Consider the following 12,598-nt stretch of genomic DNA (forward strand, 5'->3'; position numbering starts at 1 on the left):
TTGATCTTCTTTTCCCAAGGCTTCCCAGAAAGCAAGATTTACAGGGGCCATCCTGTCTTTCTTAAAAACCTCAGACTGTTCTCTGTTGATCTTTGCTGTTCAAATGTTTCCCTGCTAAATATTTTTCCAAGGTTCTGCTGTCTGCTGGGAAACATCACCCCTTTCAGATTTCAAAAGCAATTTTTAAGACATGGGGATTTTATTTGATCAGCGTTTATGTTCTACTTTAATTGTCAATCACTGCCAAGAAAGCAGATGAACAGGCAGTTGAAGCTTAGTGTGCTCGCTGCTGTCTCTTTTCTCTGATCCTTGCCTGTCCTTTTCTCTGCATTTCTTGTTTACCCCCGCATGCAGCTCTTTTCTTCTCTTTTCTCTCTCCTGATCCTGTTACCCAGAAGTTGCACGTTTTGCAGTTTGCTTACAAGAGCTGCTGTAGTGAGAGGAGTGAAGAGACACAAGCACCCATGGCTTCCTGATGGCTGCTGTGTCGCGCAGCTTTTTTATGTGAACTGCTCGGTTCCTGGCTCTGAATTCCTGTACCGTGAGGGAAGGAGAGCACCTATCAAGGACCTCAGCTCTCTTTATTCATCTCCTTGGATGGAATGGTCTTGGCAGTGAGAATGACTTGGGTAACATCCCTCAGGGTTCAGGGAAGAACCAGATGGCTTCTCAAGGTCCCATTGAACCCTGCTTGTGCTGGCAGGCAGATAATGTCTGGGGTAGATATGAGCCATAGTGCTTTACATGCCTTTTCCTTTCCTTCTGTCTCCTCTTTCCTTCTCCAAGTCCTGTGATCTCACTCAGGCTGGGAAATGCATCCTCAAAAAATGTTCCTTCTCTAAGACGATTTAAAAAGTACTACTTATGCTATGTTTTTATGTTCTTTCATCATTTGCAAGATAGAAGCATTGGACTTTTTTTCTTAAGGTTCTCCAATATCGACCCCTAGTCCATCTCCGCTACCTCGTACCCCAACCTCCACTCCGGTGCACATGAAGCAAGGCTCTGCTAGTTCAGTCATTAATAATCCGTATATTATTGTGGACAAGCCTGGACAGATGGTTGGAGCAGCAGCCACAAGCACAGGTGTGTAGTGTGGTCACAGAAGGCAGTGGCTTAGTCTTACCCATTCAGGTTTATTCTCCCTTTAACACAATTAGTGTAATAACAGTATTTCAGCTTGCAAAGGTGGAAGAAGGCTCGGCAAAGAAAGAGGGAGGTATTGTTCATTTGCACAACTGGCCTGTGTAACACAGTTAAGGGTATCTCAGATTTTAACTTCGCTTCCTTTAGGAAACAGCGCAAAGGCCAAATTGGATTCGCAGGTGCCTCTTCCAAGACAGCCTGTTTTTTCAGGCAAACGGGGAAGGTGAGAAAGCAACGTAGACAGTGGTGCACAGGGATACAGACAGTGTATGGGGGCTGGGTGAGAACTGGGTGTGGGCAAAAAAACCACGGAGAGCTTGTGGTGACTTGCAGATCAGTCTTAGGTCTCAGGGTACAGGGCTGAGATGTGTTGAGTTGTGTAGACCCATGCTGACAGAAGAACAGCCATACTGGTTTTTGCTCTCCCCTTCAAGCTGGTCCAACTCCAGCAGGTGTGGATTCCTCTGGCTGGATTTCCTCGGTGCTTCAGTGGTGACATAAACCTGGGAAGGACTGAACTGCAGGAGACGAGTGATGGGTGCGGGAGTCAATTTGTAGTCTTTGTGTTGGGGCTAGAGGAAGGGTCACTCAAAAGTCATTTATTTGTTGTGATTTGTGGCCAAGAACCACTGATGTTTCCAACCACACTTGTTTGTGTACGTGTGCTTGCCAGCCTCTTCGGAGGATTCTCAGAGCCGTGTGGTGAAGTGCAGCATCCATGTAGCACGCGAACTGTTTGCTGGGCATGGTTGGAACATACAACAATTCTTTTTAATAATGATCCCTCCTTTTATTTGAGGGAACACAAATGTCGTGTTCATTTTAATTTCATCATGGAGGGACCTGGTAGGGGGAGCACAGTCATAGCTGAATTTTTTTTGGACTATGTTTTGGGGCTCTCTTGGGAAGCTGTTTCACCAATAAGGGGTTTTTTTGTTTGTTTAGTTGAGGGGTTTCTGCCTCTTCTCTTTTCTGTTTCTTTACCTCTAGCCTGACTGTCTACCCTGCATATATGGTTTGTCTTGGTTTAAGTAACATTTATCTTTTCCTGGTAGAGATTTTTACATGGAGGGTGATAGGATCTGTAGATGCAACAGATAGTTCAGACGTTCAAGTCTTAATGCCATTAAAGGTGCAGTTCCCCACCACAATGGTGCGATGTAAGTACAGACTGGCCTGGAAGAAACTGCCTGCTGCCTCTCTCTCCCCTGCACTCTTGTGATTCCACACGAGTCAGATGAGATCCATGGCAGAGCAGAAAATTAATCCTCTCCTCTCCCCAGACTGAGTTTTATTGTCAGATGGCCTCATGACCAGACCCTGTGTGAGGGAACAAGGAGGAATGTGGAACTGACATTTTGGCATCAGCAGCCAGGCTGGATTGAGCGTAACACAATATTACAGACAAAGTCAGTGGGATGTTTTGTTAAAAAGACTGCAGATCATATTTATAAAGAGGGGTGAGATCTTTATGCTCTGTGAAAGCCAGCCTTCCCAAGCTCCAGTATTTCAAGAGACGGTTGCTCGTTTACTTTTCCACTGAAATGCATACAACCGTGTGAGAGACTATTGCCGTGTTTTCATGTTATTTTTTATGGCTTTGCCATCTCTTAAACAAGCAAAACTACCAGGCCAAACCAGCAGCAGTAACAGAACTGCTGAGCAACCAGGTATTGTGTGTTGCATAAACACTGATAATACAGGGTAAGTTTATCTCTGAACCCTCATCCATCTCAGGGGATCCGTAGAATTCTGTGTCCTGTGTATTTATATGTTAATTTTGCAAGTTCTGCAGACAGAGGACCTTATTTCTTCATGCTTTATTTCTGTCTTTTCCCTTACCGTACTCACTCTGCCCCTTCCTCTTGTTACTCTGCTTTGAATCCCTCCTTTCCTGGTCTTCCTTTTCCTTCCCAATCCAGCCTCCTCCAGGCCTTCCTCCATGCTGGTGACAGAGGCAGGTGTAGGTTCAGAGGGCTTCTGGGCAGTGGAGGACGTGACATGTGCAGCAGCAAGTTCTGACTGGCAGCTCATTTACCATCCTAATTTCACACATTCACACATGTAGCAAACATCCTCAGCCACCCAGGAAGGTGCCTGACTGTTTGCTTGCAGCAAGCGGTGCTCTGCGTGGACAGTACCTTCTCTGGGGCACGGACTCTGCAGGTGGAAGTTTCGTAGTGGCTTTGTTTTGTGCCCATGCCAGCTCCTAATGTGTTGAAGTGAGATGCTGTGTTTCTTGTTAGAAGACGTTTCATGTGTTCAGTGGCACCACTCCCCAGCCCTCACGCGACCTCTGCTTTCTCACCCCATACGCAGGGAGCCCAACCACCAAACTGTCCGGTGTTTGTCAGGCTTCTCACGGAACTGGATCTCCTGTATCAAAGACCCATGGGACCAGTTTTGTCACCTCAGCTGTCAAGGTAATGTTCTAATTAGGTGCATTCTTTCCGTTGAAAACCCAGCTTCCTTATTTAATAGGGCAATTTAGTATTATAGATATTGCATTTTGGGCAAGCAATTTTGGTTGTCATTTTGTACAAAGTTTTTCCATGTCTAACAGATGGAGCCATATAAGAACGTGTTGGTTATACAAGATGATGGTGTCACTTCATGCAGCTCTAATTAGACTTGCCTACACCTCTGTTAAAGGCACTGCTCTTTTGCTTTTCTGCACGGAAATCCATGGAGGGCACAGGTCTCAAAATGTGTTACCTTTCAGAAAAGCTCTTCCGTAGCTGACTTTGACCTTCTTCGCTTTGTTAGTGACAGTATGTGATTAAACTGGAGGTGCCTACCTCAAAGCCATCGTTCTGTTCGTTATTTTTGTACAGCAGCTGCTCCTGGCAGCCTGAAAATAGCTCCTTTAGTGGTTTGTCAACTGCCTGTGTTTAGAAAAATGTTTGTGTAAACCGTGGAGTAACCAAATATGTAAACAAACAGTGATAAATAGGGTTGATGCTTCTGATCCACAAAGCCCAAAAGGTATAGTGCTGAACTGTCACATAAAATCTCTCCCACAGCTTGTGCTAGGAAGGATATTTTTGGCAGAGAAGTGGTGTCAGTGAGGCTCTTTCAGAAAGTGGCTGGTGGGTGTGCTGCTGAGAACAGGAGCCTTTCCCTGTGTCCAAATCACAAGACTATTACTGCAGGATATGGGGGGGGAAGGCTTGCCAATCAGCCTGTGGAGTGCAAATCACTTCACATTTGGAACTGAAGTGCTTCCTATGTTTATTAGGGTAAAAGTGTTGAAGATTGCTGTCTGAAGCAATTAGGTTGGAGTAGCATTTTAAGTATCAGGTGTGCAGATAGCTATTCAGCTTTTAAGACCCTGTCTACTCAGATGGATTTCACTTAACTACGTTGAAAACCATTCATTAGTCTTTATTTTTCACTGATTTGAGACAGTTCTTTCTGAAAGGTTTTCGATGAGTCAAAGCAGGCACGTGTCATTAGTAACTACTGAATTTTGTATTTCCAGGACAGCGTTAAAAACCAAAGCTATTAAAAAAATACATAAATAGGAATTATAGCTGTGTAAATATACTTGTATTTTTATTTATCTCTTCCGATTGGTGGAAAAGCTATAATTTTATGGTTTCTTTAAAGTGGAGGGGTTGTCTGGTAGTTCAGTGTGATGGTATAGATTGTGTCCCTTTTCATCTCTTCACTCTGTGCTAGTTTTCTCTGCATTTTTTTTAATCACTTGAGGCTGTGTTTCTTCAGCCACTTTAAAATGACCAGTGTGCAGGCTGGGTTATGCCTCTAGCCTCGTCTCCACGCCTCATCCTGTTTGCTACCAGTTGTGCAGCGACGTGGTGAACCAGAGCAGACAACCAGTCTGGTTGAAAACTGATCTGTTTTCAGCACAGTGTGTCACTACGAGGAAGGCGACAGGAGCATGAGGTTAGAGGCTGAGTGTTAGAGTCTGGTCATGCTCCAACCCAAGGGTGCACCAAGGGATTGTGAAACCATGGCTTTGGCATTCACATTGATCATGAAAGAGTGCAGTTATAACAGAACTATGACAAATTTCCTCAAATGCACATGACTTCTCTACCAACCTCAGATTCGGAAATGTCAGGTGCACGATTTTGCAGATGCAGAAATGTTTTTTACTCCGTTTAGTGACGTAGCCTCGCTTAAATTGAACAATTTTTCCCCTCCGTAACTTGTTTGTTCTTAGATTGCTGTATCTCTCTGAGGTTCTGTATAGAAGCAAATAATGGTTGAGGTCAGTAGGGACCTCTGGAGATCATCCAATTAAACTCCGCTGTTCAGAGCAAGTCAACTAGAGAGATTGCTTACAAATGTGTTCAGTTGGCTTTTGAGTATGTCTGAGGCTGGAGAGCCCACAGCCTCTCAGAGCAGCCTGTTCCAGTGCTCACTTACCGTTAAATTTTAAAAAAAAGGAAAAAGTTTTTCTTATAACTAAACAGAATTTCCTGTCTTTTCAATTTTTCAATTTGTGCCCATTAACTCTTGTCTTTTCATTGGATACTGTTGAGCGTTGTCTGGCTTGATCTTCTTTATGCCTTCCCATCAGGTATTTATACGCATTGATAAGATCCCTCCCTCAGCCTTCTTGAATTTTACAGCTCTGAAATGCTTTGTATAAAAAGCTGGTTGGGGAGCATGAGTTGATTTTTCACCTGGGTACAGTATGGTAAGAAACAGTTACTGCTGTTGGAGACGTACCTTTCCAAATAAAATTTGCTTTGTAGGTTGTATTGAGTACGTTGCACTCCTTTTACTTAAGTGTTGGCTGATTTTGGAAATGTCTTATTTGTACAGGTAGTTTGGCCTGCCTGGATGGTCCATGCTGCCCTTTACTGACACTCACTTGTTTTGTTTCTAGTATTGGACATTTCACTGATTTTTGCCCCATGTCTTCCTATTCGCAGCAGGAGGATTCTCTGTTTGCTACCATGCCACCGCTTTGTCCCATTGGGAGCCATTCCAAGGTGCAAAGCCCCAAATCGGTCACTGGAGGACTTGGAGCCTTTACAAAGGTATTCCTCGTGGCTTTTGTGCTGAGACAAGGAGCCCAACAGTGCCGTTTCTTGTTAATTGTACCACAAACCACGTACCTTCAGTGCATGTAAAGCTGTTAGTGGAACCGATATGTCTTGCTGCCAAGGGCTCTCTAGCATCTCACAAAAATGTTGTTTTCTTTTCTTTCCCTGTGGCTCTGCTCTATCTGTGATTTTTCTTTTAATATCCTCTTTCATCCTTTCTTGTTTTCCTTTTTATCACTGCCATATTGAGACTGATATTTTAAAAACTGGTTTTAGTGGGATATCAGTAAAAGAAAACTGCAGTAGATACGTCAGGAGCTTCTTAAAAAAACTATATAGTGATCTATGAATCTCAGATGTTGCCACTTCTGAGTATGTTTCCTTAAATCGTAGAATCATAGAATGGTTTGAGTGGGAAGGGACCTTAAAGATCGTCTAATTCCACCTGTCCCTGCCATGGGCAGGGACACCTCCCACTGGATCAGGGGCTGCAAGCCCCATCCAACCTGGCCTTGAATCCCTCCAGGGATGGGGCAGCCACAGCTTCCCTGGGCAACCTGGGCCAGGGCCTCCCCACCCTCCTTGTGAAGAAATTCCTCCTTTATGTCTAGTCTCAGTCTGCCCCTCTTCAATTTATACCCATTCCCTCTTCACTACAGGCCTTTGTAAAATGTCCCTCCCCAGCTTTCTTGTAGCCCCTTCAGGTACTGGAATGGTGCTATAAGGTCTCCTCGGAGCCTTCTCTTCTCCAGGCTGAACAATTCCAACTCTCTCAGCCTGTCCTCATATGGGAGGCGCTCCAGCCCTCGGATCATCCTTGTAGCCTCCTCTGGGCCCGTTCCAACAGCTCCATCTCCTTCTTATGTTGAGGGTTCCAGAACTGGACACAATGCTCCAGGTGAGGTCTCACAAGAGAGGAATAGAGGGGCAGAATCATCTCCCTCACCCTGCTGGCCACGCTGCTTTGGATGCAGCCCAGAATTTGAAGTTGTTTCTGACAATATTAAGTAATCCAAGTAAAAGCTGGAAGAACGCTTCCTACCGGTTGCAGTACCTATAGCAATGTAATGCAAAAAAAAACAGCCTTTCTTGAGTTGCTGCACTTGGGGATTAGGTTCAGGGCCTGTCCCAGGGAGACATAAAGCATATATTCAAGAGCATAAGTTGGCAGTAATAATTTACAATATCTATAGCTGTAATATTCATTGTAATTTTTCAGAATAGAAAAAATAATGAGGCTTAGAGCATGTTCTGAGCAGGAAGATGCCTAGAAATTTGAAACCTTAAAGTCTTGTGGCTCCTGAGATGCAGGCCCTGAAGAAGTCAAGTCTGGCCAAGTCCGTTTTTAGTATGACTACTAGTTGTAATGTTATCAGTGATTCTGTAACTTTTATGTGCACCTCTCAAATCTGGAATGCTTTGGAAATGCAAACGTGCCCCAGGTGCTTGTGTGCTGGGAGTCGCCCCCATCTTGGAGCCAAGTTAGGGAGTCCACCTAGTGGTAAGAACCACATTGGAGTTTGCTGACTGTTGTCTGCCCTTTCCTGCAGACAGGCTGTTCCGGAAACGACCCCTGGTGATTTAAGGTGTTTGCTTTTCTTATTATTATTTCTTCCTATTTAAAAGGTGATAATAAAACAAGAGCCGGGAGAGCTGCCCCAGCAACCCCAGCTGCCAGCAACAGGGACAGCCACACAGACCACTGTGCAACAGTACGTCACTGTGAAAGGGAGCCACGTGTTAGCCTTGTCACCGCAGAAGCCGGTCGTTGGCACAGGCGAGGGGACAGTGCAGTCTAAGGTATGAGGCACTTGGGCATCTTCAGCGTGCTGTAAGCTTTCTTGTGGTTTTATTGCAATGCTTCATGCTTCTCTTGGGGTTGTTTCTGTCTAGCCCATCGTAGCAGTGGGATAAGGGTGATTGTGAACTGGAGCCTGTCTTCCTGTAAGAGGAGGCAAAATCTCTACTTGTACTTCTGGCCCACAACAAAAAAGAACAGGACAAAGGGGGAGTGGGATGGAGGCTGAGCAGAGCTAGCATGAAGTGGAATCATAGAATAACGAGGTTGGAAGAGACCCACCAGATCATCGAGTCCAACCGTTCCCATCAATCACTAAACCATGTCCCTTAGCACCTCGTCCACCCGTCCCTTAAACACCTCCAGGGAAGGTGACTCAACCCCCTCCCCGGGCAGCCTCTGCCAGTGCCCAATGACCCTTTCCATGAAATATTTTTTCCTGATGTCCCACCTAAACCTCCCTTGGCAGAGCTTGAGGTCATTCCCTCTCATCCTGTCCCCTGTCACTTGGGAGAAGAGGCCAGCATCCTCCTCTCTACAACCTCCTTTCAGGTAGTTGTTGAGAGCAATGAGGTCTCCCCTCAGCCTCCTCTTCTCCAGACTAAACAGCCCCAGCTCTCTCTACTGGAGTGGCAACTGGGGTGTTTCACTGTAGAAGCCTGTGAATGCCGTGCTGCTGTGACAGGAGTGATGCAGCTTCTGAGAAGGCCTGGTAACCATGCAGTGGCAAGATGACAGATGTTTGTCATCTCTGTTCTTCCCTGTTTCCATTGTAGATAGAGTCAAATAATGTGCCAAGTGCAAGAGATAAAGAGCTTTCATTTCTGCATAAGTAAATACATATTTACATTTGCAGCCGTTCGTTGTTCTTTGTACTGCCTTATTTGCCTGTTCTAGCAGGTATGCAAACTCGTGTTTCCCCACAGTTATTGTCAGCACATAAAACTGAAACACTTTGTGGATTCTGCTTTGAGGCCATAGTTTCCCTAGGGAATCTGATCCCGTGAATGTGCTGAAACTAAATTTCTGGATCGCTGTGCTTTGCCAAGGCAAGCTTTATCTTCAGCTGGAATTAAGCCATTGCTTATGTACCAGAAAAAAGTGGAAGTGCCCTGTAATTTGAATTCACTTGATCTTTTGTGGGTGCCCTGAAATCCCGGTCATATTCAACAGTTTGTATTTTCACTTGAGATTGGCCTCTTGCCAATTTAATTTTGTTTCTGAATGAATAGCTTTTACACGTGACTGGACACGTATAAACTGTCCCGAAACGTCTAGAGATGGAGGTGGCGTACCAGCTAGGGCTCACAGGATTGCTCTTGCCAGCAGCATATCATCCCATACTTATTTGTTGCAGGTTGTTGGCGTTCCAGTTGGTTCTGCTTTACAGTCGACAGTGAAACAAGCGGTGGCTATCAGTGGTGGCCAGATACTTGTGGCAAAATCTAGCTCTTCGGTAGCAAAGGCTGTTGGTCCAAAGCAGGTTCTGACTCAAGGTGTAGCCAAAGCCATCGTCAGCGGAGGCGGAGGGACAATTGTTGCTCAGCCTGTGCAGACTATAACAAAGGCGCAAGTTTCTTCCACAGGTGCTCAGAAAAGTACATCTCAAGGCTCAGGTAATTCTACCCCTTGTTAATAGCTCGTAATGGGTAGACTTTGAGGCTCTGTAATCGTTTCTTCAACTGCAAAATAACTGTGTGATTGGAAAACTTCAAAATGAGTGAAAGGTCTGTAAGTATATTCGGGCTGACTGACCTTAGTGATAAAGAAAACATTAACTCATCTGTAACGGAGAAGAGAGAGCGCGAGTGCTTTAAAACGTGCAGTGTTCTGCGAGTGCAGATCAGACAGATGCGCTGGGGAACATGCTGGAGACCTCGCAGACTTTCATCCAGCAAGGTCACCAATTGTTGCGCAGCGTTGTGGTCCTTAGGTGCTCAAAAGGCTCCAACAAGATCCAAACTGTTCTTATTGCATCTTCATGTCTTCCCCAGTGCTCACAGTTACAGGAGCAGAAGTGCCCCGCCGGTCTCTGCCCCCGGGCTGGCTTTAGCTCAGTGTGTTAGCTCAGGCTCTGGACCACTGAAAAAGTGTCGGGTGGCCCCTGGACTGGAGTGAGCTTGGAGAGCGCATGACTGTGCTGCTTTGGCCAGAAGTGGTACTGCACGCAGAGAAGGGTTTTTCAGGCCTGTTTGAAAAAGTGTCTGTGCATCACTGATGGAGTTAATCTGCGGTTAGGCCAGCTAAGCACGGATTATCAAAGGCTTGCTGCGTGCCACTCCTAGTTCTTTTATCCTGTGCCGATTTCGATGCGTACTACTTTCTCTAAGCAGTAGGTTTATTTCTTTTTATTCTTTCTCCCCAGTGATGGCTACACTGCAGTTACCAGCCACCAACCTGGCAAACTTGGCGAACTTACCACCGGGCACCAAGCTGTACCTCACCACCAACAGCAAGAATCCTTCTGGGAAAGGAAAACTGCTGCTGATACCACAAGGAGCCATCCTGCGAGCCACAAATAATGCTAGTTAGTCTTGCAGGGAAATCTAATGAGTTAAATAATGTAATCACTGCATAATTAAGAGGTTTGGCAGTTTTGCTGTAAGGCATCCTGGTACTGTGCAAGTCAGTAATAGGACGGGCTGCTTTGTTCGCAACAACTATCTGTGGTGCTTTTTAAGACTTGAGATCTGACAAGTGTCTTCTGTCTTACATAAAACTGCTTTTCACACAGTGCTCTCTGTGTGTGGAGGGGTTCAAGGCCAGGTTGGATGGGGCCTTGGGCTGCCTGGTCTAGTGGGACGTGTCCCTGCCCATCGCAGTCGGGTTGGAACAAATGATCTTTAAGGTCCCTTCCAACCCAAATTATTCTGTGTCTTTCTCTCTGTGCTGAAAGCAGACGGTGTAGATTTCCTCAGAATTCATTAAAGGGTTATCTTTAACTCTTCCTTGCGATATGCTGGAAGAGACAACTGCATTTTCGTGGTGTAGAACGGGGATGGATTTGAATGTAATTGTGAAAGCTGTTTTATGAATAATAGGATGACACCCTGGAAAAACTAGAAACAAACTAACTTTGAAGAGGACGAGGCAGTGTTTCTGGAATGAGGGAAAGAAGTGTAGCTTTGAATATTGATATAAGATTTGGCCCCAAGCTGTTGGGACCAGCAGAAACGCTTTTTTGATAATGGTCTTTTGAGTCAAACTTGCTCTGAAACACCTGGAGAGTAACATTTCTAAAATAGTTTTAATGGGCAATACTTCGTTTATAGTGTGCTGTTGCTGCAGGGAAAGAACACTGCAGGTTTTGGACTGCATTGATGAAGAGTTCTGTCATAAAACTTGTTCACAATGGCCCTTTTGAAGCCAGGGCTTGACATGGGAGATGGGTTGGGTGTAAACTTTTTACTTGGAGTTTCTGATACTGGCAGTGAGGAGAGTGTTATTCAGTTTATTGCACAAGACTGTAAATACCAGCACTAGAGTATGTGTCACTGAAGAATTACATACTCTCACTGAAGGTATTTTGGAGCTGTAGAGCATGTAGAGTACCATTGCTTGAGGTTTAGAGAGGGTGCTGGAGCAGCCCAGCTTTGACAAGGAAATAATTTCACAGGCACCAAGAAAGAGCAAATACTGGTGATTTTTATGACAGACTTTTTTTTTTTTTTTCTCATTTTCACCTTTGTTTCTTAGTGAGAGACTGCAAAAAGTCAGTGTTCAGTCAAAGTGTCACTACAAGTTACCACTGCCTGCTCTTCATGGTCTAATACTCTGTTAACAAAATGGCATTGGAACAGCCAATAAAAGTAAAATTAAGAGGGCAGTGGGATTCAGAGTGTTTCTAGGGCTTTTGCTGCAGATTCATAACCTGCAAAAGACTGATGAAAAGACTGTTTATCTGATGGGCAGCATTTTCTTTGATAGAAAATCCCAAACAGCCTGAAACAAGCTTTGCTTGCCCTGTAGGCCTTCTGATTTCCCCCATAGCTCCTGTTGTTCATGGCATTTGCTGAGCTGCAAGAGCACAGCAACACATCTGAACTCTACTGTACAGGGTAATAATGTTACTCAGCTGCAAAAAACGAGGCAGCAAATGTCTCGCACAGTGTTTTCAGTTATTTGTATATACAGGGAGGCTTTAGTAGGTGACAGTGTCTGGTTACCAAAAGGTCAAGCTTTTTCTTCTGGTTACAGGTCTCCAGTCTGGTTCTTCTACAAATAGTGGAGGAGGAGGAGGAGGAGGAGGAGGAGGAGGAACTCAAAGCACAAGCAGTAACTTGTCACAGCACCTCACCTATACATCCTACATCCTGAAGCAAACACCCCAGGTCAGTGGCAGGAGCATCTTGGTTGGAGCAGATTGACATTTCAGGCTGCAGTGGTGTTAACTGGATGTCCTGTGGTTTTGTAGCTCATGAGAATGTTCTTGGACTATGGGATCTAGATCCTCTCTAACAACCCTTGTGTCTCCTCCCTCTGCCGGGCACCTGCTTTTGCACTTGCTGTTGGCACATCTCTGCCCTTCACCTCCCCTTGCAGGGTGGGAAGGCAGCGCTGAGCAAGGCCAGGGTGAGCAGTGGGTGGAGAAGGGAAAGGCTGCGATGAGAGTGCCTGGTGACGTGATGAAGGTGAT

General features: G+C 45.3%; 1 protein-coding gene across 4 annotated transcripts in view; it reads left to right on the plus strand.

The window, feature by feature from the left end:
- Positions 1 to 12,598, plus strand: part of YEATS2 (YEATS domain containing 2) — a 48,594-nt gene that overhangs the window by 18,925 nt on the left and 17,071 nt on the right. For 2 of the 4 annotated variants that reach the window (XM_069865346.1, XM_069865347.1), the window contains 6 exons: positions 3,466 to 3,569; positions 6,051 to 6,158; positions 7,791 to 7,964; positions 9,320 to 9,578; positions 10,328 to 10,489; positions 12,160 to 12,293. In XM_069865346.1, coding sequence (XP_069721447.1) covers positions 3,466 to 3,569; positions 6,051 to 6,158; positions 7,791 to 7,964; positions 9,320 to 9,578; positions 10,328 to 10,489; positions 12,160 to 12,293 — 941 coding nt within the window. Of the gene's footprint in view, positions 1 to 927; positions 1,087 to 3,465; positions 3,570 to 6,050; positions 6,159 to 7,790; positions 7,965 to 9,319; positions 9,579 to 10,327; positions 10,490 to 12,159; positions 12,294 to 12,598 lie in introns of all 4 variants that reach the window. The other 2 variants (XM_069865344.1, XM_069865345.1) reach the window with 2 other exon arrangements.

This window comes from Phaenicophaeus curvirostris, chromosome 10 (assembly GCF_032191515.1).
Source record: "Phaenicophaeus curvirostris isolate KB17595 chromosome 10, BPBGC_Pcur_1.0, whole genome shotgun sequence".
Lineage (NCBI taxonomy): Eukaryota > Metazoa > Chordata > Aves > Cuculiformes > Cuculidae > Phaenicophaeus > Phaenicophaeus curvirostris.